We start from the raw sequence: 27788 nt of genomic DNA on the forward strand, positions 1-27788 counted from the left end.
ACAGAAGACAGAGTACATGGTGGTGTTTGACTATGTTATCTCTGCACCAAAGGTTCTGTGTTACGCTTGTCAAAAAGATGAGAATCTATCAGTCAACAAATTGTTAGACTGAGTGACTTCCTTTTGAGTGTGTAGCTTGTAAAGTTTTGGCATCGTCAGCATAAATACACATACACTGATTCAAAAAGTTTAAGAACACTTTGAGACTACTCATGAATTATTTTGTACTTATAAAATTGAATATTTTACTTACAAATTATATTATCAGCATAAAAAGTTCTTTAAAAAAAGATTTTAAAAAAAGTAATTAAAAAAAAAAAAAAAAGCCAGATTTTTGGACCCTAAATATTTGGAAAATATTTATATTAAATTAGAAGAATCTATCTATTGTATTTTTCTCATTTAACTATAAAATTCAATATATAAATGCAATAGAACAATATGACAGACAGAAAAACATTTTAGATAGATAGATAGACAGACAGAATGACAGACAGATAGAGATGGATAGACAGACAGATATAGACAGACAAAATGACAGACAGATGGATAGATAGACAGACAAAATGATAGACAGACAGAGAGAGATAGATAGAATGATAGACAGACAGATACAGACAGATAGATAAATAGATAGACATAGATAGACATAGATAGACACAGACAGATAGATAGAGACAAACAGACATATAGACAGACAGACAGACAGAATGATAGACAGATAGATAGATAGATAGATAGATAGATAGATAGACAGAATGATAGACAGAGATAGATAGACAGATAGATGGATGGATAGATAGATAGATACAAACAGACAGACAGAATGATAGACAGACAGATATAGACAGACAGACAGACAGATAGATATAGACAGACATAATGACAGACAGATGGATAGATAGACAAAAGGATAGACAGATAGAGATAGAATGATAGACAGACAGATACAGAAAGATAGATAAACAGATAGATAGACATATAGATAGACAGACATATGTATAGATAGACAGACAGAGACAAACAGACATATAGACAGACAGACAAACAGATGATAGATAGATACAGATAGACAGACAGAATGATAGACAGACAGATAGAGATGGTAGACAGACAGACAGACAGAATGATAGAGAGATATAGATAGACAGACAGACAGACAGATACATAGATAAATAGATACAGACAGACAGATAGACAGACAGACAAATAGATACAGACAGACAGACAGACAGACAGATAGATACAGACAGACAGATAGACAGACAGAATGATAGACAGACAGAATGATAGACAGACAGAATGATAGACAGACATAGACAGACAGACAGACAGACAGATAGATACAGACAGACAGACAGATCGATAGATACAGACAGACAGATAGACAGACAGAATGATAGACAGACAGAATGATAGACAGACAGAATGATAGACAGACATAGACAGACAGACAGATAGATAGATAGATAGATAGATAGATAGATAGATACAGACAGACAGACAGACAGACAGTCTGCATGGCAGGTAAATTTAGTTTTTTTGTCTAAACAAATCTTTTGCATCACTGAACTGTACTAAACTGTAACTGAATCTCAGTCAGACAGCTTTAAATAAAGAAGCAGGTAAATCTAGATAGTTTGGCGCTCCCTCCAGGACAGACAGTGAATGACCATGACAGTTGCTAATGTTAGTCCTAAACAAATGTTATATGCATTTTTAATAAAAAGTTGTTAAACACAACGTATGAAAACTCAAACATCTTCAAAGTTCATCTAGCAAACATTTTGAAGGGCAGAAAAAGGCAGCAATTTTGGCATGTTTATGACTGTCCAGTGACGGTGAGGAATATGTTAAGCAGACAGGTGCAAACTATTCTGGCAACGTCTTCAAAACTCCTCTCTCTGTCATCCAGTCAACCACATAAGCCTTTCCTTTACATATTCTCACATCTCAGTTTCTCCGGGCCCCAGACTCTCGGAAAGAGGCCCTTGCAATTTCATCATTCACTGCATCCTGCCATTGGCTAGACTCCAGCTAGAAAAAAACCCCTAAGTAAACAGAACCGCAGACGTTTCTCCTGCCTGGGGCATGAGGCATGAGAGGAGCCCCTTGTGTTGGATCACACCCCTCAGGTGCAAACCTCTCTCCATATTTTGGTACTCTAAGGGGCAGAAACATGTTTCAAAATCATGTTGCTGAAAAGGTCATAATATTTTTTGGAGTTGGATGTGAAGAGAAATAAAAAGTGTAAAATAAGGTAGCAGGGCACAATGAAGACTGTATCAGAAAGCAAAAAAAAAAAAAAAAAAAAATTGCATACTGTTAAAGGTGCAGTATGTAATTTTTTTTTACTTTACTAAAGCATAAAAATACATTAGCAGATATTTAGGAAACATGCACATAATCATTTCCCTGAAAAACAACGCTACAGTCGGAATGTCTGTTTTTGTTTTGGTCTGTGCGATCCCGCCCACTGGCAATTTACCCAATAGTATTTCGACACCCTGGGTTGCCAGGTGGCAGAAAACACAGCGTATTTATTGCAGATTCTACCCGACCTAAAAAGCCTTGTCATCTATCCAAAAATTTTATGAACGGGAACATATTAAATAAATCAACTCATCAGCTTACAGTGTGTAAGTCTCCTCATCTTCCATCATCAATTGCACTCGATCCTGTTGCGTGCTCTCAATCTGGCAACCCATGTGAGCGTCGAGGAGGAGGAGGAGGAGGAGGGGGTGGGGGAAACAACGCTCTCCAATATTTTAAATTTGGACTGCAGGACCCATTTCAACCTCTAGATATCAATATTACATACTGTACCTTTAACTTGTATTGAATCTGGAATATTCCTTTACAATGCAGTGTTATTAATACATTCCCAATGCAGAAATGCCTTGCCAAAAAAAGGCACCATTCCGATGTCATTTGATCGCTTTAGGCGAGATCCCGCAGAGCTTGTTCCCTGCCACCGTCCCTTTCCGGTGCCACCCCCACCCCAAAATCAACACATTCCCAAGACTCCACCCCTCTTTCACCCTCCTGGTCAAATTCCATTCACTGCTCTCACGACCACAAGCCCAAACTCAGGCAAGACGTCCCTGAGAACATCAGCAGCTTTTACTTTGTTCTCGCTCAACTAAACCTAAAAATGTCCTGGACGCAACCTGTTCTTCTCACCTGTCTTGTTGTTTTGTCTGCCATCACCTGTGAGTAACCGTACTGTGGTTTACTGTACTGACCAAGGGAAGTGTTGATTTACCAATGTTGGGGTCCAGCAGTGCCTGGAAAGGGTGGCAAATCTTTTGGACTTACCTCAAACATTTTTCCTGTTACAGTGTTCCATGGAGCCGACAGCGCCGCTGCGTCAGATAAGAGTGATGCAAAGGCAGCCAATCCTCAAGGTGACCAAAAACCCCACAATGTTTCCATAGATCTTTCCGAGTTCTTCCACCTCATCAATGTTCTCTTCTTCACCAAAGGTGCACTGAGGAAGATCTTCATGCCAGAGGCAGATGCCTCCAGCTTCTTCAAACGGCGAAGCAGGAGGGCTGTGAAAACTCAGGATGAGATAAACGGTGAGGTTATTTGTGCTTATTTGAAAACTCTTGCAAATTCAAGTGAAACCCCTTGAGCAACTACAATGGACAATCCAGATCATGTGAGATATATATTACTGACCACAAACTTTTGAACAGTAGTGTACATATAAAAGTCTTGCAAAGTAAATGGGCATCAATCACATTACTATTGTGGCTTCTAGAACTTTTTAGCCAGGCTTGCTATTGTAAATAAGTAATAAAGAGCCCTTTTAGTAGTGGCTTGCACTGGCCACACAGGTGCTGCGTTTTGAGCCAGCTGAGGAATGCAAGGACGGTAAACCACAGCACATAGCAGGAACCACAGGGCAGGCTGGAGAAAACAGCATTCAGTCTTCAGCTCCTGCCAGTGGCGGAGGAGGGGCTCTGCTGCTCTTTCATGCCTTTCATTTGGCTTTGACCTGGTCTGTGATTGTTAGTTTATGGTTATGGGGTTCACCAAAAATTATGTTTGACTCACTTGTGGGAATTTATGACTATGTATTCAAATGGTGAGGTAAGGACCAGGACAAGAAGATTTTCTCTTTCGTTTGGAACATCCCAAGTGGAATCAAAATTTTACAGATTTTTTTTTTTTTAACTTAAAAAAAAAAAAAAAAAAAAGTATTAACGTGCAGCATTGGTGCTATTTAATTTGGTGATAGTGTCACACTAAATCAGGTGATCCTATTATGTAATATACACAGTTATGTAATCAAAACAAAAACATTTTCATAATTACAGTTAAAATATGTTATAATAAAATAGGATCTCTTTACTATGGAAGCCCATTTCTGCCACATGCTTTGGTAAATCATAATTATCATAATCATAAATCATCATACTGTCATAACTTCGACTTTTCCGAAAATTAACCATTATAGTAAACAAATACCATGGTTAAACGATGTTCAGTGTAGCAAAACCATGGTTAATTTGTGGTTACCATAGTTTAACTACATTAACCATTGTTTTTGGTTTTATTTCTCGTAAAACCATGGCTAATCATTTCATTATTATATGTTTGTTGTCATCATTTCGACTTTTTATTGTCATAATTAAAGCATAATGCTTTTCTTACGAGTCAAGGAAATGGGCTTCCGTAGTTTACTGTGTTAAACGTTACTATAATATAATAATTTGTGAACATTATCATACCTTGTTTCTTGATGTCTGAGCATATTTCTGTTTTTATTTCCTTCTCTCTTTCTTCACATTTTGTTGTCTCATTAGCTGAACAGAGACAGAGGCTGGCCGCGGATGAGAGAAGGAGGGAGTATCATGAGGAACAGAGGAATGAGTTTGAGAATTACGCTGAGGAAGAGCATGACGGTGAGTCAAATCGCTCACCTCACCTGGCGGCCATATTGGATCAAACAGCATTAGTAGCATTTTGAGATCATTCAACAACACTTCGGGTTGCCTGAAGCAAACAGGATTATGAACTCAGATGAACCTTGTAGTGTTTTACAAAACAGATTTACCAAATCTAACTAAAGTTTTTTTTTTTTTTCTTTTTTTTCTTCGGTACTTTTATGTCATACACTGATCGGTCTGAGCACCGCTTGAACACAGCTTAAAGGGATAGTTCACCCAAAAATGAAAATTATCCCATGATTTACTCACCCTCAAACCATCCTAGGTGTATATGACTATCTTCTTTCAGACGAACACAATCAGAGATATATTTAAAAATATACATTCAAATAAACCTCCAAGGTTTATGTGAATAGGGGGGCACGTTTTGAAGCCAAAAATAATGCATCCATCCTTAAAAAAAGTAATTCATACGACTACAGGGGGTTAATAAATGTCTTCTGAAGCGATGCGTTTTTGTAAGAAAAATATCCATATTTAAAACTTTATAAATTCAAATAACTAGCTTCCGGTGGACGACCGTACGTTCGTCATTACATTGTGCGTCAGAGATCATATTATTATAGGGAGATAAGAGGGTCTGTATCTCTTACCATTGGAGAAAGCGTAACGGCTAACTTAATCACGTGCGGCACCTCTCAGCTTATCTTGTCGCCGTTCAAAACTCCTCCCTGCGTACCGCCCATACCGCCAGTTAGCATTAGCCGTTACACTTTTTTGGCTAAAGGTTGCAGGCTTGCCTTCCAGTGGCTTTGCGCAAATCGACTCGTGCATTCTGCGTACGGTCGTCCGCCTGAAGCTATAGTTATTTGAATTTATAAAGTTTTAAATATGGATATTTTTCTTACAAAAACGCATCGCTTCGCTTCAGAAGGGCTCTATTAACCCCCTGGAGCTGTATGAATTACTTTTTTATGTACGGATGCATTATTTTTGGCTTCAAAATGCGGCCCCCCATTCACAACCATTATAAACCTTGGAGGTTTATTTGGACGTATATTTTTAAATATATCTCCGATTGTGTTTGTCTGAAAGAAGATAGTCATATACACCTAGGATGGTTTGAGGGTGAGTAAATCATGGGATAATTTTCATTTTTGGATGAACTTTTCTGCAGTGGTCAGGTGGTACAAGTTGTAGCTCACAGAAAATTACGAGTTAACACGTTGTAATTACAAGTTTAACAGCAAGTGAAGACTTTTTTTCAGTTCAGAATCATTACACGTGATCATGTTGCTGTGCATAAAGTCAAATATTTACACAGTTACTCAAATATTATACCTGGTAACTTACAGTGGTACTGTAGGCTTATGAGTAATCACGTGAATAGTTAAAATTCCTCAATTTTTACTCTCATCCAGAGCAAGACGAGCGCACCAGAGTGAAGACAGAGCAGTGGAGAGAGTTTCACTACGACGGACTCGACCCATCTTACGAATATAACCGACACACGATCTAAAACAGTGGATAACTACAGGGAAATGGGTAGAGAGCTTACACTACTTTACAACATATTTCTGTAAAGTCTTTTCTAAACATGCACACACCAGCACAAAAGAACGTAGCCTTATACGTGTATTCATGCATGCAGGACGTATGTAATCATGTATCATAGTTCTTTAAAAAGATGTACATTTATTCCTATACAGGCTTTCCATAACCCTTAACTGTACGACTAATAACTCACAAGTTTTTATTTTATTTTTATGGCTAGTTTACAATGTTCTGTAAATTTTTTTCCACATACTATAATGAAAAAAGTCTTTGCACAAGATTATATAAAATCTATAACTTTTTTTTGTATTTTTCAAGAAGCTTTTATAAATGCCTCAATTTCAAAGTAACCCATTTTTATTAATTTTGTGGTGAGATAATGTAAAGTGTATAATTACGTTTATTAATACAAACAGTATTTGCAGTCTAAGCAAGCATTTCATGTTGTAAATCTTTGTAACAGTTCATTTTGGTAGAATAAAAGCTATCCAAATAAGTCTGAACAACAACAAAGCTGTGTTATCTTTGTGTTTAATGGAAATTTGAAATCAACTCACCATACACTCACCAAAAACACTCATCACAGAACACATCTACTGAAAAGAAAACACTGCTTACATCATTTCTGCGACCTGAATGAAAGAACCAGCATGTAGCTGCTAAATTCAGAGGGCTGGTATGAAGACCATGATGACATGCAAGATTTAGAGCAGAAACTGTTTGAATCTCTCACGGTCGTATATCAGTGGGCACATCATATCAAAACAGCTTTAGTTAAACTGGAAAACTGTGATGTTCGCATCCGTACACTGGACGATGTGTGAAATTTTAGGCATTTTCGCTCCACTGAAACACAGCAAATACAAATGTCCGTCACTGAAGCTGGTACTTTTCATATAGATCTGTTACAAAACAAACACATTATGGGTCAAGCGTTCTTCAGTTTCATTAGTCACAATTAAAAGAAAAAAATTATGATAACAGTTTATATTACAGTGTCTATATTCCAATTAATAATCATTTAAGTTATAATAACAACAAATATTTCAGTTTCCACAAAATATTACTACGTACCAATCACTGCAATGTAAAGTGTGAACAAAATTATACTGTAAATGCCGAAAAGTCATTTTAAAAAAGCAAAGCTTACAAAATAAATCCAAAACATACACAAAAAAACTTTTTAAAAAGTGGTTTTAACCACCATTTTATACCTTTTGACACACAAATCACTCCAGAATCTTTTCTCAATATTAACAAAATGTTGATAAAATCATTAAACTGCCCATTTCCATTTTTTTTAATTTTTTTTAACATCCTTCATTCACTCATTAATAAATGCCAGACGCATCCAGGACCGAATTTCAAGTTTATACGTACTGGATGGCAATAAACGTGGCTATTGGTTTAAAGCCTCTATTAACTACATCAACTTCTCTAAAGTTAGACATTCTGTAAATCTCACATCCTTTATCATTTGGTTCTTCAAAACAGCAGCAGCTTGAAATACAGCAGCAAAAAGTTACAACAACTGTTTAATTAATGAATTTATCTGCACAACTTTTTATCATCTATTACGACCCAAAGCGGATGTTCTTCAACTCAGGGTTCGTAATCTCCATTCAACAGCCACATAAACATTCAAGTCATGAGCTTTACTCGGTAAAACGGTCACCTTAAATACACAGGCCGCTATTTTTTAAACAGTCTCATGGTATAGCGCGGCACTGGCTTTCCAGAGAGGAAAACGTGTTCGACTGTGGACAATGGAAGTTACCGTTAAATAGAAGAAAACACGTTTTTCCACAAAGTGCAACAGTCACGTGAGCGGTCTCACAAGAAGTAATGTCATTTTGAGCCGGTGATGATGGTGGTGACCGTGGATGGCCGCGCGTGCCGCTCAGGCGTTCCCGTCCTCGAAGAAGAGTTTGCCGCTTCCATGGACGAACCTAGACAAAGATAACACCCTCTTCAAGGGCTGTTTGACAACACAACATAATACAACACAAAGCACATCACTGTGATGAGCAACTCGATAAAAGGTCAACAAAAGTCGTGTTAACACAACTATTGTGAGTTTCAGCTCAAGAAATATAAAGGCCCCAATATACTTCAAGCCAAATCGAAGAGCGAACTGATGTGATGTCCAGCGTGCCAACTATTTTCAATGGAAAATAGCAAAAGCCTGCTCGAAAAGTCACTACATGTTACTAGATGCCGTCACACGCCAACAAACCATAGAGTACCTCAGGGATGACGTGTTTGTGTAGGCAAAACCCGGAAGCGAGTTAACATTTTAGGACATCCGGTTCCATCGCCCCGAAGTCAATGGGTTTTTTGAATGGGTTTTTGCTAAATCGCCTGAAACAAAGCCTCTAAATATTTTCACGTTTTGATCTATGACAAAAAACACACCAGTTATAACCCGCTTGTGATTTTTTAAACCTTTATTGTGTCTTAAAAACAGCAGGTGCTAACAAATTGCTAAAAAGGAACACTTCCTTTGGCGGAGACTTTAGACGTCATCATGATAAACAGGACATTTGGACAGCATTTCTCATGAAAAAGTGGATAAGTATTCATACACAGCTCAGATCATAATCAGCAAGCATGTTTTTAAATAAAGTTGTTTTCTAAATAAAGTTTGAGGAAGCTTGGTGGTGGTGACGTTGATCCGCGACCATGGTGTGCTGTAGTCCGTTTATAGCCTACTGTTAGCTTTTTATATCTGACGACTTTATTTAGGCTTCAAAATGTATAAATGTTGTGTTAACTTATAAAGATTATCTTGATAGACAAAACGTGTAAGTGTCATAACCCTTTGTTAAACACAGAGCTTATTTTTTGCTATTTTCCAAAAGTCTATGAGAAAAATGCATAGGCTTTCGATCAAGGTGCGCCGCTAACTTCCGGGTTGGCCTACAAAAGCACATTGTCTATCTTGTATATTTGTATATTATTCTTTTATTCTTTTATTATCTGTGTCTTGTATTGTCGCTGTCATTCTGTTGCACTGTGGAGTTTCTGTCACTAAAACAAATTCCTCGTATGTGTAAACATACCTGGCAATAAAGCTCATTCTGATTCTGATTTCCGGTCAACTGTTAGCTATCATTCTGTAGTCACTGTACATCGACACAAAACCATTAATGGTTGACTTTTTAATGCTGTATTTATATTTTAATGCAATTATCAGACTTACCTAATTTGCCAATAAACCAGTTTCATTGAATGCAATAAAGACGACGCTAATAGACACCCACGCGCAACAATTTCCCAGCAATTCAAATGTTACTTTTAATGTGATGACCAAAAACATTATTTGTTCATCCTTCTGAGATTGTCCCTATTTGTAAAACTGAACATTTCAAGATCCAATATTTGATAGAAAACACTTTTATTTAAAAATAAAGAAGACATTAATTACCATTATAACCAGCAGATGGCAGCAGAGGAACATTTATTGGCACCATTTCCTGTAATAGTTTTTCACTTTTTGCTTTTGAATAAATATTAAACATTATAAAATCACTAGGTTTAAAAATACATTTTGTCAAGGTAAAGTATGAAGCACTCACAAAATCTCATGAAAAACAATAACTTTTCTTGCGAATGAATCGCACAGAAAGCGAGCACCGTGCTTTCTCTCTTTATAATCACTGAAGCTGTGAAAAAACTCACATTTTATTCAATGAATCTAACTAAAGTGCACAAAAAATCTTTAATTTACAGTTTGATGACGCTTTTTTCGACACGAAAGTGTGAAAACTGATAGTCAAATTGAATTTTGCTGAGGAGGAACACTGACACACATCTTTTTTTTTCATGTCGTCTTATGTTTGAATAACTAAATTAAAGCTAGGCCTGACTATTTAAGTGCCTACATTCTGATTATAAACTAAGTATTACACTATTAATGGTGTTAAAGCTACCTCAGGACATTGAAGACACCAACACACCAACAAGTGACATTTCACTGGAAGTTTTCCAGCTGGCGTTATTATATTATTGCGGAAGTAAGTTGTAATTCTAATTTAAAGCGACACTGACACTGTCTTTCATGTTTAATACTGTAAAAGCTGCTTGCTTTAAAGCAATCTTTTGTATAAAATGCTATATAAATAATTATGACTTGATTGGAGTGCCAAATTGCAGAGCTCGTACGAACATATCCACATCATTATGATCAAATGCTTTCTTAACTGGTGTTTTCGCACCTCTGGCATTTTTGTTGTGTGTTTATTTTGTTATTGAGAGAAAAGCGTGCAGCATATATTCACATCTCATTGCTCTCATTAGTGTGCAAGTGTATTTCAAACTTCTTTTTACCCCTAAGCGAAGAAAAGAACTTCTCTGTGAGTATATCAGGGCCTTAAAGCATTGTGGTAACAACTTACAGTCATTGCGGTGGACTGAAGAAACATCAACTGATTGACTCTTCCCTGGCATGGATGTTGGATTCTGCTTCCTGTGTTGAGAGGAATCCATACTGCTGCCAAGCTGAAGACGCCTCATATGTCTGATCACTGCAGTAGCATTAAACGCTTGCTGTGAGGAGAGAAGAATTTAGAGAAAACAGAAATTTAAATCACGTTACATAGAATAGTGGTCAATCAATATGGGTTTTTCAATGAATGATTCCAAAGGGCGGAAGGAAAATTTCTCAGGAGGAGGAAAGGATGTGGTCACTTACTCGCCATTTTGCTTTCGCAAAGTTTTTCTTCATCTGTCGGCTGACTGATTCGTGGATGTTCTTACAGAGCGCAGTATCACCAGCTATCCTGAAATCAGAGGAGAGTCAGCGGACTTCTTATAGTGTCATCCAGCATCCATGAGGAGGCAAAGTCTTATGATATGTAGACTATTATATTCAAATTTAAAAAATAAAACATTTCAATGCATTATTAAGCATTTTGGAGACAGGGAAATACGCTTAATGTTATTGATAGACTGTGCAAGATTCACTCTTAAACCTGCAGCAACTAATATAGCATCAGAACGGCAGTGAACACAATCCTGGTCGCTCACCACGGATGCCGAAGAGCCTCATCACAACTGAACCTTTTTTCTGGATCTTTCTGCATCAGGTTACTAATGAAGTCTTTAGCTATGAAACAACACAAATGTGAAAAGAAAAAAACCTGAATCAGTTACACAAGGGCGCAGTTCTAATTGTGAAAAAATGACACCCTCCTACACTTCCCCAGACACCAGGGAACAGCTTGTGGTGTGGGTGTCGAGTTGTTATTTTCAAACGTAGCTGAATCGCCTAGTGCCAGATAATGCTTTTCAACTGCTGATTTAAATCTGGCTGCAATACCTCAGTGTTACTTTCGAAAAACCCTTATTAAAGTGTTGCTCTTGGGAAAAAAACTAAGTCGTGACTGTCAGTGACAAGTAAACACAAGTAACCCAAGTCATACTCAATGATGGCATTTCAGTGGGTGGAAGATACAAAAGGAGGTGAAGAAGGGTGTCATTTTCTCCAATACTAAGAACATAATAAAAGCTTGAACCTGATACAAATAAATATAAAGAGTTTATGTAATTAACTATAATATATGATTCACTTCACACTTACCCGAATCAGAAATGTCGTCCCAGTACGGCGAGTCAAATTCATATTCTGCCTTTAGTATTTGCTCAAACAATTTGGAGTCATTCTCATCGTAAAACGGAGGATATCCACACAACCTGAGGAGGCAGAGAATTCAAAAGTGGTCAGTATTTTAACCTAAAGACCTCTTTTCTAAATAATGAATGTAACAATGGTTGGGAAAGCAGCAGTATGTTTCATATGGGGGAAAAAACTACTCACAAGATGTATGCAATGACTCCAATAGACCAGCAGTCCACGGCTTTACTGTAAGGCTTCTGTGCTAAAACCTCTGGAGCTGTTAAACATATTAAATGAGAAAATGAATGAAATGATACATTTACTTAATGGGTTAGTTCACACAAAATTGAAAATTATGTCATTAATTACTCACCCTCATGTCGTTCCACACCCGTAAGACCTTCATTCATCTTCGGAACACAAATTAAGATATTTTTGATGAAATCCGAGAGCTGTCTGACTCCTCCATAGACAGTGATATAAACAACACTTTCAAGGCCCAGAAATGTACTAAAGACATCGTTAAGACCGTTGATGTGACTACAGTGGATTTTGAGAAGCGATAAGAATACTTTTTGTATGCAAAAACAAAACAAAAATAACAACTTTATTCAACTTCTCTTCTGTGTCATTCTCCTATGCTGTTTACGTCCAGCGCTTCTAGGTTCTACGTCAGAAAGCCGACTCATTATTGGCCGGCTCCTGCGTCAGCATCACACGTATGCATTGTGCTGCTCACGTGTGCAGCTTTGGCCTATACTGAGCCAGCATTCGGATGTAAACACGGAAGCCTTCGCTGTGCTTACTGTGGCAACTGCGTAAGGATAATGACAGGGAAGAGAAGAGATTGTTGAATAAAGTCATTATTTTTTTTTGCGCACAAAGTATTACCGTCGCTTCATAAAATTAAGGTTGACCCACTGTAGTCACGTCGACTGTTTTAACGATGTCTTTAGTACCTTTCTGGACATTGACAGTGGTAATTAAATAGCTGTCTATATGGACGAGGCATATACCTCTCGGATTTCATCAAAAACATCTTAATTTGTGTTCCGAAGATGAACAAAGGTCTTACGGGTGTGGAACGACATGAGGGTGAGTAATTAATTACAGAAATTTCATTTTTGGGTGAACTAACCCTTTAACTGTAAAGTGTTTTTAAAGTATTGTTCACCCAAAAACAAATTTGATCATCATTTACTCACTCTCATGTCATTCCAAAACTGTATGTTTTCTAATTTGCTGTTTTAAACTACTTTTATTGTGATTCCTTTTTGTTCAGTGTCATTGATTGGATAAACGCAGCACGCGGCCTGTTTACATATAGGCTAACTCTAGCATTGTGCATCCTCGTATTACCGACTGTACTATCGAGTTTATACTGAATGGATCTTTCGAACTATAAAGGTAAGAATGAAACGGTCTCTTCTTCCCTCAAATTGTTGCGTTTTCTGTCAGCATTTGACATTTTTCCTCTTAAACGCTGAATTTACTGTTTACAGTATATACAATGCGCGGTGTTTCCGTGACCGTGCAAAGTAGTCAAATATGAGTACGCGATTGGTTGTCTGTAGCTAAGCGTCTAGCTTTAGCATTCTAATAACACCGCATCGTTTCACACTGTACAAGTTTGGCACCGCAAAAGCGGAGCTAACCCTGCTCCGGAGTAGGCTTTCATAACCCTGGGTAAAAAGCGGTGCTAACCCCGCTTCTAAATTACAAGTGTGAAACTTTTCCTTTACCCGTGGTAAAAACAATGTTTAGAACGACGATAATCCGGGGTTAAACGCAGTGTCGAAAGCCCAATGGTCACCTATAATATACAATTTGTATTTTTCCAAAATGTCTTCTTTGTGTTTCACCAGAAGAAAATGGCTATAGAAAGTATGAATATGGAAACAACAGCAAATGGATTTGATACACATGAAGGTGAGTAAATGATGACCTAATTTTATTTTTGGATGAACTTTTTTGTTAAAGTACACTGTAATAAAAATCAGTGAAATTTATAGTAAAAAAAAATTATTATTATTATTATTATAACAATCAAGGTAGCTGTGGTTGCCAGAACTTTACTGTAAAAAATATGGTAGCAACATTTTAGGTTTTACAGATTTTACTTTTTCTTTTTTTTTTTTTTCTTTTTTTTTACAGAAAAACATATTTCATTAACTGTAATGATGTTAATATACTGTACCAAATTACTAAAATATTTTTTTTTTAAATTATAACACTGAAAACCACCGTAAAAAGATAAGTGGTAAAGAGAAAATCACATGATTGCTTTTCCACACACTGAAGTAAATATTAATAGATGGTGTCATATATAAAACACCATTGTGGTAACATATGACACTAAAATAATGCAATAAACAGATTCACACTGATATTTAGTGGATTGACAGCCCTACCCACATATCCCGGCGTCCCACAGGCTGTTGACATGATGTCATTGGCTGCGCCCTCCATCTTGGACAGCCCAAAATCACTTATCATAATCTTGGATTCTTCATGTGGGTTATAATAGAGCAGATTCTCGGGCTGTCAGGAGATGAGAGAGAGGGCGATTAGGTTTAAAAGTCACAGAGAGTTATTTACGCTGTACGTCTTGTTTCTACTGAAGTGGGAGTGCGGTGACCTTTCACGTCTTATGTTCCAGCTTTCTATGTACTGTAATGAAACCGAAAGTCTACATATATCGATTTCTTTTGCTGTAAAGGAAATCTTTTAAGGGAAATCATCACCTTCAGGTCTCGGTGGACTATCCCCAGTGAATGCAGATAGTTCACTGCATCCAGAACCTGTTTGATTAACGCACTTGCATCCTGCTCTGTGTAGAAGCCCCTCTCCACAATACGATCAAACAACTCCCCACCGGACACACTGAAAAATACAAGAAATCTGTTTTTTAAAGGTTTATAGTTAGTCAGAAAAGTCAAGCTTACATACAGGTATTTACAATAAACACTACTGGTAAAAGGTTTGGGTTTCGGTCAGTTTTTAATGCTTTTGAAGTCTCTTATGGTCACCAATTTGATCAAAAATACAGTAAAAGGAGTAAAACTGCAATACGTAATCACGTTGGAAAGGTCACACGTGACGTAGGCGGAAGGTAGGGAGAAAAACTCCTCCAACTTCAAACTTTTTTGTAAAGGACATTTGACTTTGTAGACACTGGATCGGTACTTTTGCCTACGTCACACGTGACCTTTCCAACGTGATTACGTAATGCGTGGCGCATGGCAGAGCAGTGCAAGACGAGCATTTTGTGATTAAAAAGTATATAATTTTATTTTATTTTTTAAAAATGACTGATCGTTTCACTAGATAAGACTCTTATTCCTCGTCTGGGATCGTGTAGAGCCCTTTGAAGCTGCACTGAAACTGACATTTGGACCTTCAACCTGTTGAACCCCACTGAAGTCCATTATATGGAGAAGAATCCTGGAATGTTTTCCTCAAAAACCTAAATTTCTTTTTGACTGAAGAAAGAAAGACAAACATCATGGATGACACGTGGGTGAGTAAATTATCAGGAAATTTTAATTCTGAAGTGAACTAATCCTTTAAGCTATAGAGATGGAGATTGCGTTAATCATCTGTTGTTCGGATCAATAAAATGATTTCAAACAACAGCAAGCAAGATTGGATGCAATTCAGAATAAGAGTTGGCTCCCTTTCAAGTCATGAGTTGGACACGCACAGGATTGGAATGTGAATTGGAATGACAAGAAGAGGAATTTTCTGGATTGCAATTAAAAGAAATTTATCAGTTACACATCAGATTACGTTAAGTTTTCCATCTTGCAAACTTGCTTCACATTGTTTGGCTCCATTTCAGAGACTTTGCAGACTTAATTAGACACAAATTGAAGTAGCAAACAGATTTTACTCACAGTTCCATAATAAGATATAAATGACTGGGGCTCTCGTAAATGTCTTCCAGTGCCACAATGTTCTCATGCTTGATCCTGAAGAGAACAGACACAATATTTGATCATTTACAATGAAGCAGAGGCACACTTGAGTGGATTATAAAGACTTTGTTTTGGATGGCTGATGTAGATTCACATTACGTGTTGCCTATACACCATAACATACGAGCTAGGCTGATATATTGAGCTTTTCTGTTCATGCAGACAATAAAGAACAGGAAAAAAAAAAACTCTAGAGATTTCCAAATGTAAGTTGCTAAACAACTGAAGTGCAATGCATTCATAATTTATTTCTGTGATGGCAAAGCTGAATTTTCAGCAGCCATTACTCCAGTTTTCACTGTCACATGATAAATAAAATAAAATAAATAAATAATAAAATAAAATAAAATAAAATAAAATAAAATATAATATATAAAATAAAATACAATAAAATAAAAATAGTGCTTTTGACAGCCTACAAAGGGACAAAAGCATAAAATAATTTTTTTTTTAAAAATAATATAAAATAAAATAGTTCTTTGACAGCCTACAAAGGGACAAAAGCATAAAATAAAATAAAATAAAATAGTAGTGCTTTTGACAGCTTTTAAAGGGACAAAAGCATAAAATAAAAAAATAATAAAAAAAAATAAAACAAAGTAGTCCTTTGACAGCCCACAAAGGGACAAAAGCATAAAATAAAATAAAAAATAGTAGTGCTTTTGACAGCCTACAAAGGGACAAAAGCATAACAAAAACAAATAAATAAATAAAATAAAATAATAAAAAATAGTAGTGCTTTTGACAGCCTACAAAGGGACAAAAGCATAAAAATAAATAAATAAATAAATAAATAAATAAAGTAGTGCTCTGACAGCCTACAAAGGGACAAAAGCATAAAATAAAATAAAATAATAAAATAGTAGTGCTTTTGACAGCCTAAAAAGGGACAAAACAAAAGTGTAAAATAAAATAAATTTCTTCAGAAATCATCCTAATATGCTGATATGCTGCTCAAGACACATTTTTCATTATTATCAATGCTGAAAACAGTTATGCTGCTTACTTTGTTGTGGAAACTGAGATACATCTTTTCAGAATTCTTTGATGAATAGAAAGTTCAAAAGTACAGCATTTATTTGAAATAGGAATCTTTTAACATTTGTAACATTGTAACATTTTATAAATGTCTTTATTGTCACTTTTGATCAATTGAATGCATCCTTGTGAAGAGTCACAGTATCATTCTGACCACTGTATGAGGCTGCATCTGGAATCCAGCTGCATGCTGCAGCGTTTTTACTCGCCAGCGTTTTGCCTCGCCTCCTTGCCTGAACGCCTTTTTACCATGACAACCGCGGACCTGTGCTCGGCCTCAACGTGCGGTGAATAGCGAGGTCTGCGGCGGAGGCCACATGAATCATTTGTACAGCCTTTAAAACGCTTCCGCTGCTTTTGAAAGGGACAGGTAGGAGTCAGTAAAGGTAGGAGGCTGTGAGGGGCGTGTCATAAAGGCTGAGTCATCTCCCGCTCGGAGGAGAAATGCTGAAACTCCCACTAACAGCTTCCTTTGAACTTTAGGTTTTTTCGTCAGTAGCTAGAGGAACTTCTGTGAAGCATGTAATGGGTGTTGGGTTTGTTATTTTAAGCCTTTTCTGGTAGCTTTTAGAATACTTACTTCCTCAGCACTGCAATCTCGTTTTCTATTCCGCTCTCTTTTCCTCTTAGTGCTTTTTTTGGGATGCATTTCACAGCGTACATATCTCCTGTGGCCTTCTCCTGGGCCAGGACCACTTCAGAAAACGCCCCACTGGAAAAAGCATAAAAAAAAGGTAAAATATAAAATGGTGGCCAGAGATTTTTGGAATACAGAAAAAGGACAGAGACAAAATATGGTGCTTGAAAGCTTAGCAGCACACAGTGGGGTCCAATAGTCTGAAACCAGAATGAAAAAATAATAAAAGGAAAATAAAATAAAATAAAAATGAGTAATGCTTTAGATAGCCTACAAAGGGATAAAATAAAATAAAAATAGCAGTGCTTAAGACAACCTACAAAGGGAAAAATGCATACAATAAAGTAAAATAAAACAAAACAAAATAAAATAATGAAATAAAATAGTTGCGCTTTAGACAGCCTACAAAGGGATAAAATAAAATAAAACAAAATAAAATAAAATATTGAAATAAAATAGTAGTGCTTTATATAGCCTACAGAAGGGACAGAAGAATAAAATAAAATAATATAAAATAAAAATAGCAGTGCTTAAGACAACCTACAAAGGGATAAAATAAAATTAAATTAAAAAATTACATAAAATAAATAAAAATTGTTGTGCTTTAGACAGCCTACAAAGGGATAAAATAAAATACAATAAAAAATTAAAAAATAAAATATAATAGTAGTGCTTTAGACAGCCCAGAAGGGACAGAAGAATAAAATAAAATAATATAAAATAAAAATAGCAGTGCTTAAGACAACCTACAAAGGGATAAAATAAAATAAAAATAAAATAAATAAAAATATTGAAATAAAATAATTGCACTTTAGACAGCCTACAAAGGGATAAAATTAAATAAAATAAAAATTTACATAAAATAAATAAAAATTGTTGTGCTTTAGACAGCCTACAAAGGGAAAAATGCATAAAATAATAAAATAAAATAAAATAAAATAGTTGTGCTTTAGACAGCCTACAAAGGGACAGAATATTAAAATAAAATGAAAAAATAAATAAATAAATAATAAAAATAAAAAATAGTAGTGTTTTTGTCAGCCTACAAAGGAAAGAAGAATAAAATAAAATAAAATGATAAAATACAGTAGTAGTGCTTTTGACCGCATACAAAGGGACAGAATATTAAAATAAAATGAAATAAAATAAAAATAAAAATGTAGTGCTTTAGACAGCATACAAAGGGACAAAAGCATAAAATAATAAAATAAAACAACATCAGTGCTTTAAATAGTCGAAAAAAAGAGACAGATGCATCAAATAAAATAATTAAACATAGAAGAAAATTTTGTCTTGGCCATTTTATGAGCATTTCAAATAGTAAGGACCACTTCAAAAGTTTCACTATATTTGTACATTTTCAAAAATGTGGTGCTCAAAAGCATAGCCAAACCTATACATACACATTCACGTCTCCTCTGATTCTTCAGGATGTTGTATCATATGCACTATGTGTAATCAGTTGGGCATTGTAGCTTGTAGCTAAGCCTTTATTGGTCACTGAAAATCCGCTCTAATCCTTCAGCACACACACACACAGTCATTTACAAACACAGACACGAGCGCTCACGGCAATTCGGAAAGCTTGGAACAAAAGGCCGTTCCTGAACCGTTTTATCAAAATATAGGGCTTGATGCTTTGCCAAAACAAAGCATTTGTCATCTGTTTCTTAAACTGTAAAATTCATCTGCGATTGAAACGCAAGCCCTTCAGGAGGCCAGAAATGCAGTGACTCATTGGCCGAGCGCCCAGCAGGTTGAGTACTTTGTAAGCTATGTGTTCATATGAGCGTGTGAGATTGCAGTGGGCGCAGCGTTCATCTCTGCAAAGGATTAAGCCAGAAGAAAAACAACAGCGTGTGGTTGGATCGAGTGCATTAAACAGATCAGATTTAACACATATGTAATTCAGACATCTTTTACACGGCAACATTAATGGTGTTTACCGGTGCAAAAGTCACTGACACGGTGTTAAAGTTTTATGGATGGTTGCCAGAACGTTGATAGGCGGTTGTAAAGATGTTCAGAGTAGTTATAAGTGCGCTGCTTTGTGGTTGCTAGGGAGTTATGAGTGGTTGCTAGGTGCTTGCTTACTTGGCCAAGTCTGAACACAGCAAATTTGATTGTTTAGAAAAGTAATCAATACCTCTGAACAAAAATAAAATAAAATTAAACTGCTTTAGATAGCCTACAAAGGGAAAAAGGCATAAAATAAAATAATAAATTAAATTAAATTAAATTAAATTAAAATAGTAGTGCTTTAGACAGCCTACAAAGGGAAAAGGGCATAAAATAAAAAATAAATGAATAAAATAAAATAAAATAAAATAGTAGTGCTTTAGACAGCCTACAAAGGGAAAATGCATAAAATAAAATAAAAAAATGAGTAAATTAAATTAAAATAAAATAAAATAGTAGTGCTTTAGACAGCCTACAAAGGGAAAATGCATAAAATAAAATAAAAAATGAGTAAATTAAATTAAATTAAAATAAAATAGTAGTGCTTTAGACAGCCTACAAAGGGAAAATGCATAAAATAAAATAAAAAATGAGTAAATTTAAATTAAATTAAAATAAAATAGTAGTGCTTTAGACAGCCTACAAAGGGAAAAGGGCATAAAATAAAATAAAATAAAAAATTACATAAAATAAATAAAATTGTTGTGCTTCAGACAGCCTTCAGGAAAAAATGCATAAAATAAAATAAAATAAAATAACAAAATAAAATAAAGTGCTTTAGATAGCCTACAAACAGAAAAGGGCATGAAATTAAATTAAATTAAATATAATTCAGGTGATTCAATTCAACAAACAGCACAAAAATATTAAACAAAACCCATAATTCATGGGATTCAACTCAACAAGCCCCATGTTATATATATATATATATATATATATATATATATAAACAATAATAAAACCCATTATTCAGACGATCAATATGGAGAGTGTAATAGAGTAGCTAATTCCATTTCCATTTTGTCCTAAAAGAAGCAGGTGTCAGTTAACCGACCAACAGGAAATAATCTCAACCTCAGGAAGTGTTAGTTTAAAACACTCAAGGCAACTACATGACCTGTGTCACATGAGGTACCAAGAAAGACCAAGAAAGCATGACCTTTAACCCACATCCATTGACCTTGGTGTTCTTTGTATTCCTTGTTGTGCATCTGAAAAAGTACATTTTGCAACAAAGCTATTTAGCAGAGCTATCTAGCAGAGTTATTCTCTGGAAAGCATGCATTTGTGTACCCGTTACACCCCTAATTTGCATAGCATGAGGTCAACAAGGAAGTAGTGATCATATATCATGACTGTGGTCCATGACCTCAATGTTTTGCAGTAATGATGAATGTCATGCAAACGACAAAGAGTTTCATAAGTCTATATATGTTATATGGGATGTGGGTGTAATAACATTATGGGATGTAAGAGAATGTCAGTTCAGAGTCTGAAAAGGTGCACCTATCACACTTACACCTTTCATGTAGTGTGCAATATAGCTGTTTGTGAATATAAAATGTCTGCAATGATTCAAAGATCAAAGTGCATGATAAATAAAGTTACTGTTGCCATTCAAAGTTGCGAATTTAACTTATGCATAAATTTGGAATATTGCATAAAACATTTGTGAATAAAGTAGCATTAGCATACATTAACATTTGAGATGTTGTGTAATGAAATTGTTCTTTAAAGGAAAGGAACACTTTAAAGGAATAATTCAACCTAAAAATGAAATTTTTGCCATTTTAGCAATGACATACTGAACGTAGGCGACCGCGACCTCAGGTGAATTCAGGGAAACTGGCACCTCCACTCGAAAGGCAACAGGATTAAGAGATCTAAAATTAAAACAATCTAAAATTAACAGATTAACACTACACTGATTGTATTTACTCATTTAGAAAAGCCAAAAGTGGCACAGATGGATTTTGAACAATACAGACAGTGCAGCGTATTTGGAGGATAGGTGATTTTGTAGGTCGAGTTATTGTGTAGGAAAGTCTGAGCTATTTCTGACAGTGCTGCATTGTGCATCCATCCACAATTAAATCCATGATTTCTAAGAATTTATTAATTTTTCTGGCTTGCTTTTGAAACATCTGTGTGCTGTTTTAAGTTTAGTGCCTCTGAAAGCTGAGTCTGGAAAATCTTGTGTAAGGCGTATTAGGGAATCTGTTATGTCATCTTTAGGATGGGAAATCCTAGAGAGATAATCCAGGTAAAACGTGTTCTAGATTTATGTCTGTTCTTAAGCACACAACATTGCAACTGCTTTGAACATCCAAGTGGAATTATATTTTTATGTTCAAAATGTTTGGGGTCTGTATGATTTTTTTTATGTTTTTGAAAGAAATTATCTTATAAGACTGCATTTATTTGATCTGAAATACAGTAAAAACTGTAATATTGTGAAATATTATTACAATTTAATATAACTGATTTCTATTTTAATATATTTTAAAATGTAATTTATTCCTGTGATGTCAAAGCTGAATTTTCAACATCATTACTCAAGTCTCTCAAGTATCACATGATCCTTCAGAAATCATTCTAATATGCTGATTTGCTGCTCAAGAAATATTATCAATGTTGAAAACAGTCGTGCTGCTTCATATTGTTGTGGAAACAGTGATACTTTTTCGTAATTCTTTGATCAATAAACAGTTTAAAAGCATTTAAAAAATAAATAAATAAATAAAATGTAGTCTTTACTGTCACTTATGACAGTAATTTAATTTAATGCACCCTTGCTGGATAAAAAGTATAGAAAAAATCTATTATAAAATAAATATATTTATTATAACATAATAAATATAATTTTAGTTTAAGAAATGTATACATAGGCACAAAACTAAGATTTGCATCAAAATGTTTTTAAGATCATGAAAAACAAATTTACTAAAGTGTGTCCAAATTTTTGGAAGCATAATTCAGGGATCTTCAACCGGGCTAATGGAGACACAATGTCCTGCAGAAGTTTAAGGTACCTTTACATGACAACGATGTACTTAAAACTGAAAGGTTTTTCATTTGCGTTTTTGAAAAGTTTCACGTACAGATGACAACGTTGTCAAAACAATCCTCGTTCACACATGGATCCACGACTAAAAACCCTGTATTATGCTGCCAGGCCAGTAGATGGCGATGTCACTTTGTAAAGAAACAAATCACACATGTGCATGACGTCACCGTTTTCACAAATTTGCGTTCTTGCAGTTTATACTGAGACAATACAAGTATCGTTTTCAAAAACATGCACTTTGAAACCCATTTTCAAATGTTTGCGTTTTCAGGCATCCAAAACGTGTAAATGAATGGCCAAAACGTGTAAAATGTTTTCAGTTTTTAGTTGAAAATGGTGTCGTGTAAGCGCTCCCTTAGTTTCAACCTGCTCCAACACATTTGCTTCAAATTTTGAAATGATCCTGAAGACCTTGATTAGAAGGTTCAGGTGTGTTTGATTAAGGGTACGTTTACATATAAAAAAACTAGTAAACTAAAAATGGATACGTTTTTCCTTTGCGTTTTTTGTGATTAGACGACACCGTTGTCAAAACGATCTCCATTCACAAGGATCCGTGAAAACAACTAAAAACGGTGTATTCTGCTGCCAGGCCAGTAGATGGCGATGTCACTTTGTAAAGAAACACTACGTGCCTGTAGACATGTAATATGCATGTGCATGACGTCACCATTTTCACAAATTTGCGTTCTTGTAGTTTACACGGAGACGATAACGGTATTGTTTTCAAAAACTTGCACTTTGAAACCCGTTTTCAAAAGTTTCCATTTTCAGGCCCCCAAAACACTATTGTCATATAAATGAACGGCCAAAACGCATGAGAAAGTTTTCCATTTTTAGTTGAAAACGGTGTCGTGTAAACACCTCCTTTGACTCAACCTGCTAGAAACACATTCGCTTCAAATTCTGAAGTGATCCTGAGGACCTTGATTAGAAGGTTCAGGTGTGTTTGATTAAGGGTACATTTACACGACACTGATGAGCTAAAAACGGAAAAGTTTTTCCTTGGCGTTTTTCGCGATTAGATGACAATGTTGTCAAATCGATCTCTGTTCACAAGGATCTGCGAAAATGACTAAAAGCGCTGTATTCTGCTGCCAGGCCAGTAGTTGGCAATGTCACTTTGTAAAGAAACACTATGCGTATAGAACCCGTAATACACATGTACATGACGTCACCATTTTCACAAATTTGCTTTTTTGTAGTTTACACAGAGACGATAACGGTATCGTTTTCAAAAACGTGCACTATGAAACCCGTTTTCAGGCCCCCAAAAGCTGTTGTCATGTAAATGAACGGCCAAAACACATAAAAAGTTTTCCGTTTTTAACAGTGTCATGTAAACGGCCCCTTGGAGCTGAACTCTGGGTCTCCAGAAACAGATTTGAAGACCCGTGGTGTAATTCATGCTGTTGATGATGAATTATGGTAATTACATTATCGTCATCATCATCTTTAAAATGAGAAGAACACAAAGCACTGGAACAATGAAAAAATTACATCATCCATGCAACATTAGAACGACTTTAAAAGCTCTTCTGCCATGGTGTGTGAACAACACAATAAAAACAATCATAATCTGGATACGCAAAGAGCGAGAGAGAGACTTGAGAAAGAGAAAGAGAAGAAAGCCTGGATATGGCATAATCTTAATAAGAGCCTTTCCCCTCCTCTGCAGTCATATAATCCACAGTCAACACTTCAAAGCGATGGGGGTGGGGGTGCTGAACCTCAAATGACATGCAGTCAAACAGTCAGATTAAAACAATCATCACACATGTGAACACACCACTGTGATTCCTGCGGTCGGACCACTGAGATCTAACAGAGTATCACAGCCTGGGACATGGAGGCTTTGCTATATGAACTGTAAAACTATTGTAAATGGTGTGACTATTGGAGCTTCTATGCAAATGAAACATTTACAGGTTGGGATCGGCCTGTTTCCACTAAAGCCTCTAGTAAATCCTTTTGTAAGAGTCTTTTGGTGTGCTATGGTAAAAATCTTATGTAATACATATCTCCACTGTGTTATAACGTCTGTTCGTGACCTGACCAACCTCAGCTGACTTATACACACAAAGATATAATACACACTTTTCAGATGTTTGGAAAAGGCAGTGAAATAAAATAAAATATATATATAAAAAATATGAACAATATAAAAAATAAAATATAATAAAAATAAAATAAATAAAATAAAACAAAATAAAATATAAAATAAAATAATAAAAATAAAATAAATAATTAAATTAAAATAATAAAATATGAAATAAAATAAATAATTAAAATAAAATAAAATATTAATAAAATACACAATTTTTTTTAAAAAAATTATTTTAAAATATTAATTAATTTATGTCTGGCCTGACCAAGCTCATCTGCATTATTCATGATTCTGTCTTCAGATTTTAAGATCTATATTCTAACTCAAAAGACTATGAGCACAGATACATTGAAATCAATTTATGTAAAAGTATTTCAGAAATTAAGTGTAGTTCATTTTACAATGGTGCTGAACGTGTCAGCTAAAGGACCATCACAGTTTACAGGAAAAAAATTAAATGAATTAAGAAAAACACGCAAATGGTGAAAGATGAAAAATGTTTTCCCTCTCTCTCTAAGGGACATAAAAATACCTGTCCTGTTTTTGGTCCCCGCACACCATATATAAATAGACATCTCCTGGTCTATTTCAAGGCATTACTGGGGAAAACCCAGTGAACCTGTATACTTCAATGCTGCTACAACAGAAGAGGAATTCAGAAACAGTTGTTCATGTCAACATAAAGCCATGTTGCCGGATGTGGGATATTAAAACTGACAGAAGAAGGACTGCACATTAAAACCCGCTATGCCAAGTGGGTTAAGTATGGATTTAAAGTGCATATTATGCATTGATACAGACCATATCGCACAGACCAAAACATCCGATTGATCATCTACGTCTGATTCAATGTGTAACTATGGTTTATAAGAACAAGGGAATATTGGCATTCACCTATGTCTTAGTGACAGGGCTGACAGTTTTATAGTCTTGCTCTCAAGGTCATAATACTATAAAGTATTTATTAGAAAAATAATTTAATGCTGATGTTTCTAAAAAAAAAAAAAAAAAAAATCATGGTGAGCTGACTGAAAAACTCTACAAAATGTAAGACAGTGATAAAAGTAGTACTTTCCCCCTCAAACATTATGATTTCATGTCATTTTTTTAATTTACTGAATTATTATTAAAATTAAATGTAGGCTAATTTACAATAGTAACAGGGTTGACTCCTAATGTCGTTGTATAATGACAATAAAGGCTTTCTATTCTGTTTTAATAAAACATTTCAACTAACATCTGAATAACACAATATATACGGAAATACTAGCTTTTATTTCCATATATTTACATACATATGCAAATTGGTGTCCTGTTGTTGACACATATATTCATGAGGGACAAAAAACGCAACCATTCGTGATTCATTGAGCCAGAAAAACAAGCTTTCACTTTTTAACCATTTATAACCCAGTAAATACGTGTCTAATAGGATGTTAAAGTATTTCACCTGTCTGTAACATCTGAATATTCGTACAGAAACTTTGAGAAGAAAAACTGGAGGACATTGACTCTCTAATATGCAGATTTCAAAACCCGTCATTCACAATGTCAAAGCATCATTCATACTCACGTCCCGAGGATTTCCTTAAACTCAAATATCTTCCTGATGTCATCCACTTGCTTTTTCCATGATCCATTCACAGATTCCTCGCTTCCCCTGGCCATGGTGCTTCCAGGGAGCGCGCTGCCTCCGAATAATCTTCTTAACGCGTCAATCTTTCCAGCCTTACAGGAAACACTAACAGATAAAGACGCGAACGCGAGTATCGGTCTCTGTGACTATCTGACCGACTTTAATCGTTGCCCGCATTCCGTTTCATGCCGCCCGGTACCGCCAACAGAACGAGGACTGACCGACGCACAGCGACTAATCCAATCGCGCGAACTCACCGCGGATCCCGCCTCACTGACTCACCGCGACGAGGAGCTGAACCAACAGAACGTGTAGCGTGCGCGCGCAAATGCGTTATTCTGTATTCTTGAGGTATTGCAAAGTAGGGCTGTTGTAACGCACCGGTTGACAAATGATGCAACTGTTGCCCGGTAAATAACCGGTGAGCCCGTGTGAAGGATGACAGCAGACGGCTGAACTGACTGCGTCAGGAACAGTACACCTGCTGCATGTAGATACTGCATTCATTACTAGCCATCCAAACTCAGTGTAGTGAGGAGGAAGGCACTTTTCACACTAAAAACGCCCTATTACCTCTAAAAGAGTTATTTAGGACAGATTATCAGAATATTTCTTAAGGGAAGACACCACAGGTGAATACACTGAAAAATAAAAGGGGTTTCAGCAGTGACGCCATGGAAAAAAAATATTTTTGGTTCCCCAAAGATCCTTCAGTGACATTTTTCTTAGTGTGGAGAACATTTTAATAATCTAAAGAACCTATTTCCACTATAAAAAAAAACCCTTTGTGAGATGGAAAGGTTACATTGATGTTAAAGATTCTTCATGGAACCAATAAATCGATGCCAATACCAATAAACAACCTTTATTATCAAATGTATAGGGTAAATATTTTAACTAATATATCACTAAACTTCCCCAGTTGATTAATCTCAGTACTTAAAGACTGTTGTATTACAAGTGTTCTGAAATGGTATGTTTAAATATGCAAATGTGTAATTAAACATGCACTAATTTGCTTACATTTTCAGAAAAGAAACTTGAACATTGGATAAAGCCAGGTTCAAAATTGTAATATTGTACACTGAAACATCTTAGTGATGACGGCATATACCAAAAATGACATACCAAATATAGGCATAGCATAAAGAAAAAGAAAAAGTAATGTCGATAAAATCCACTTACCTTTGCTTTTTGAAATAAACTTTTCCAGGTTACAATTTCTTCATGAAGGACTAAAGCAAACATGGACATTTTCAGAAGACATTCACTGTATTTATTTGAATTGTTTGATCAGG

General features: G+C 35.6%; 2 protein-coding genes across 3 annotated transcripts; one reads left to right on the forward strand and one right to left on the reverse strand.

The window, feature by feature from the left end:
• Window positions 1-3047: 3047 nt before the first annotated feature.
• ucmab (upper zone of growth plate and cartilage matrix associated b) lies at window positions 3048-6891 on the forward strand. Its single transcript, XM_051884530.1, has 5 exons — window positions 3048-3212; window positions 3342-3407; window positions 3486-3581; window positions 4815-4913; window positions 6320-6891. The coding sequence occupies exons 1-5, from the start codon at window positions 3155-3157 to the stop codon at window positions 6415-6417; spliced, it is 417 nt and encodes a 138-aa protein (XP_051740490.1). The 5' UTR covers window positions 3048-3154; the 3' UTR covers window positions 6418-6891.
• Window positions 6892-6966: 75 nt separating this feature from the next.
• Window positions 6967-27003, reverse strand: camk1db (calcium/calmodulin-dependent protein kinase 1Db). 2 transcript variants are annotated; one of them, XM_051884528.1, is made up of 11 exons: window positions 26428-27003; window positions 17665-17796; window positions 15966-16040; window positions 14814-14952; window positions 14481-14610; window positions 12271-12346; window positions 12034-12146; window positions 11481-11559; window positions 11146-11233; window positions 10850-11000; window positions 6967-8401 (listed from the first exon to the last, which is right to left on the reverse strand). In XM_051884528.1, the coding sequence occupies exons 1-11, from the start codon at window positions 26520-26522 to the stop codon at window positions 8301-8303; spliced, it is 1179 nt and encodes a 392-aa protein (XP_051740488.1). In that variant the 5' UTR covers window positions 26523-27003; the 3' UTR covers window positions 6967-8300. The 2 variants fall into 2 exon arrangements, with proteins under 2 accessions (XP_051740488.1, XP_051740489.1); XM_051884529.1 differs by having other exon boundaries at window positions 6967-8430; window positions 26428-27002.
• Between the last annotated feature and the right edge of the window lie 785 nt (window positions 27004-27788).

This window comes from Ctenopharyngodon idella, chromosome 24 (genome assembly GCF_019924925.1).
Source record: "Ctenopharyngodon idella isolate HZGC_01 chromosome 24, HZGC01, whole genome shotgun sequence".
NCBI classification, from domain to species: domain Eukaryota; kingdom Metazoa; phylum Chordata; class Actinopteri; order Cypriniformes; family Xenocyprididae; genus Ctenopharyngodon; species Ctenopharyngodon idella.

What these genes read in the sequence shown, in the direction of transcription:
- ucmab (XM_051884530.1), top strand. Translation starts at nt 3,155, where the DNA reads ATGTCCTGGACGCAACCTGTTCTTCTCACCTGTCTTGTTGTTTTGTCT. An exon ending in TGTTTTGTCTGCCATCACCT is followed by an intron (nt 3,213 to 3,341) that starts GTGAGTAACCGT and finishes TTCCTGTTACAG; the next exon opens with TGTTCCATGGAGCCGACAGC. An exon ending in AAAGGCAGCCAATCCTCAAG is followed by an intron (nt 3,408 to 3,485) that starts GTGACCAAAAAC and finishes TCTTCACCAAAG; the next exon opens with GTGCACTGAGGAAGATCTTC.
- camk1db (XM_051884528.1), bottom strand. Translation starts at nt 26,522, where the DNA reads ATGGCCAGGGGAAGCGAGGAATCTGTGAATGGATCATGGAAAAAGCAA. An exon ending in GGAGTCATTGCATACATCTT is followed by an intron (nt 12,147 to 12,270) that starts GTGAGTAGTTTT and finishes CTGCCTCCTCAG; the next exon opens with GTTGTGTGGATATCCTCCGT. An exon ending in TTGCGAAAGCAAAATGGCGA is followed by an intron (nt 11,001 to 11,145) that starts GTAAGTGACCAC and finishes CTCTCCTCACAG; the next exon opens with CAAGCGTTTAATGCTACTGC.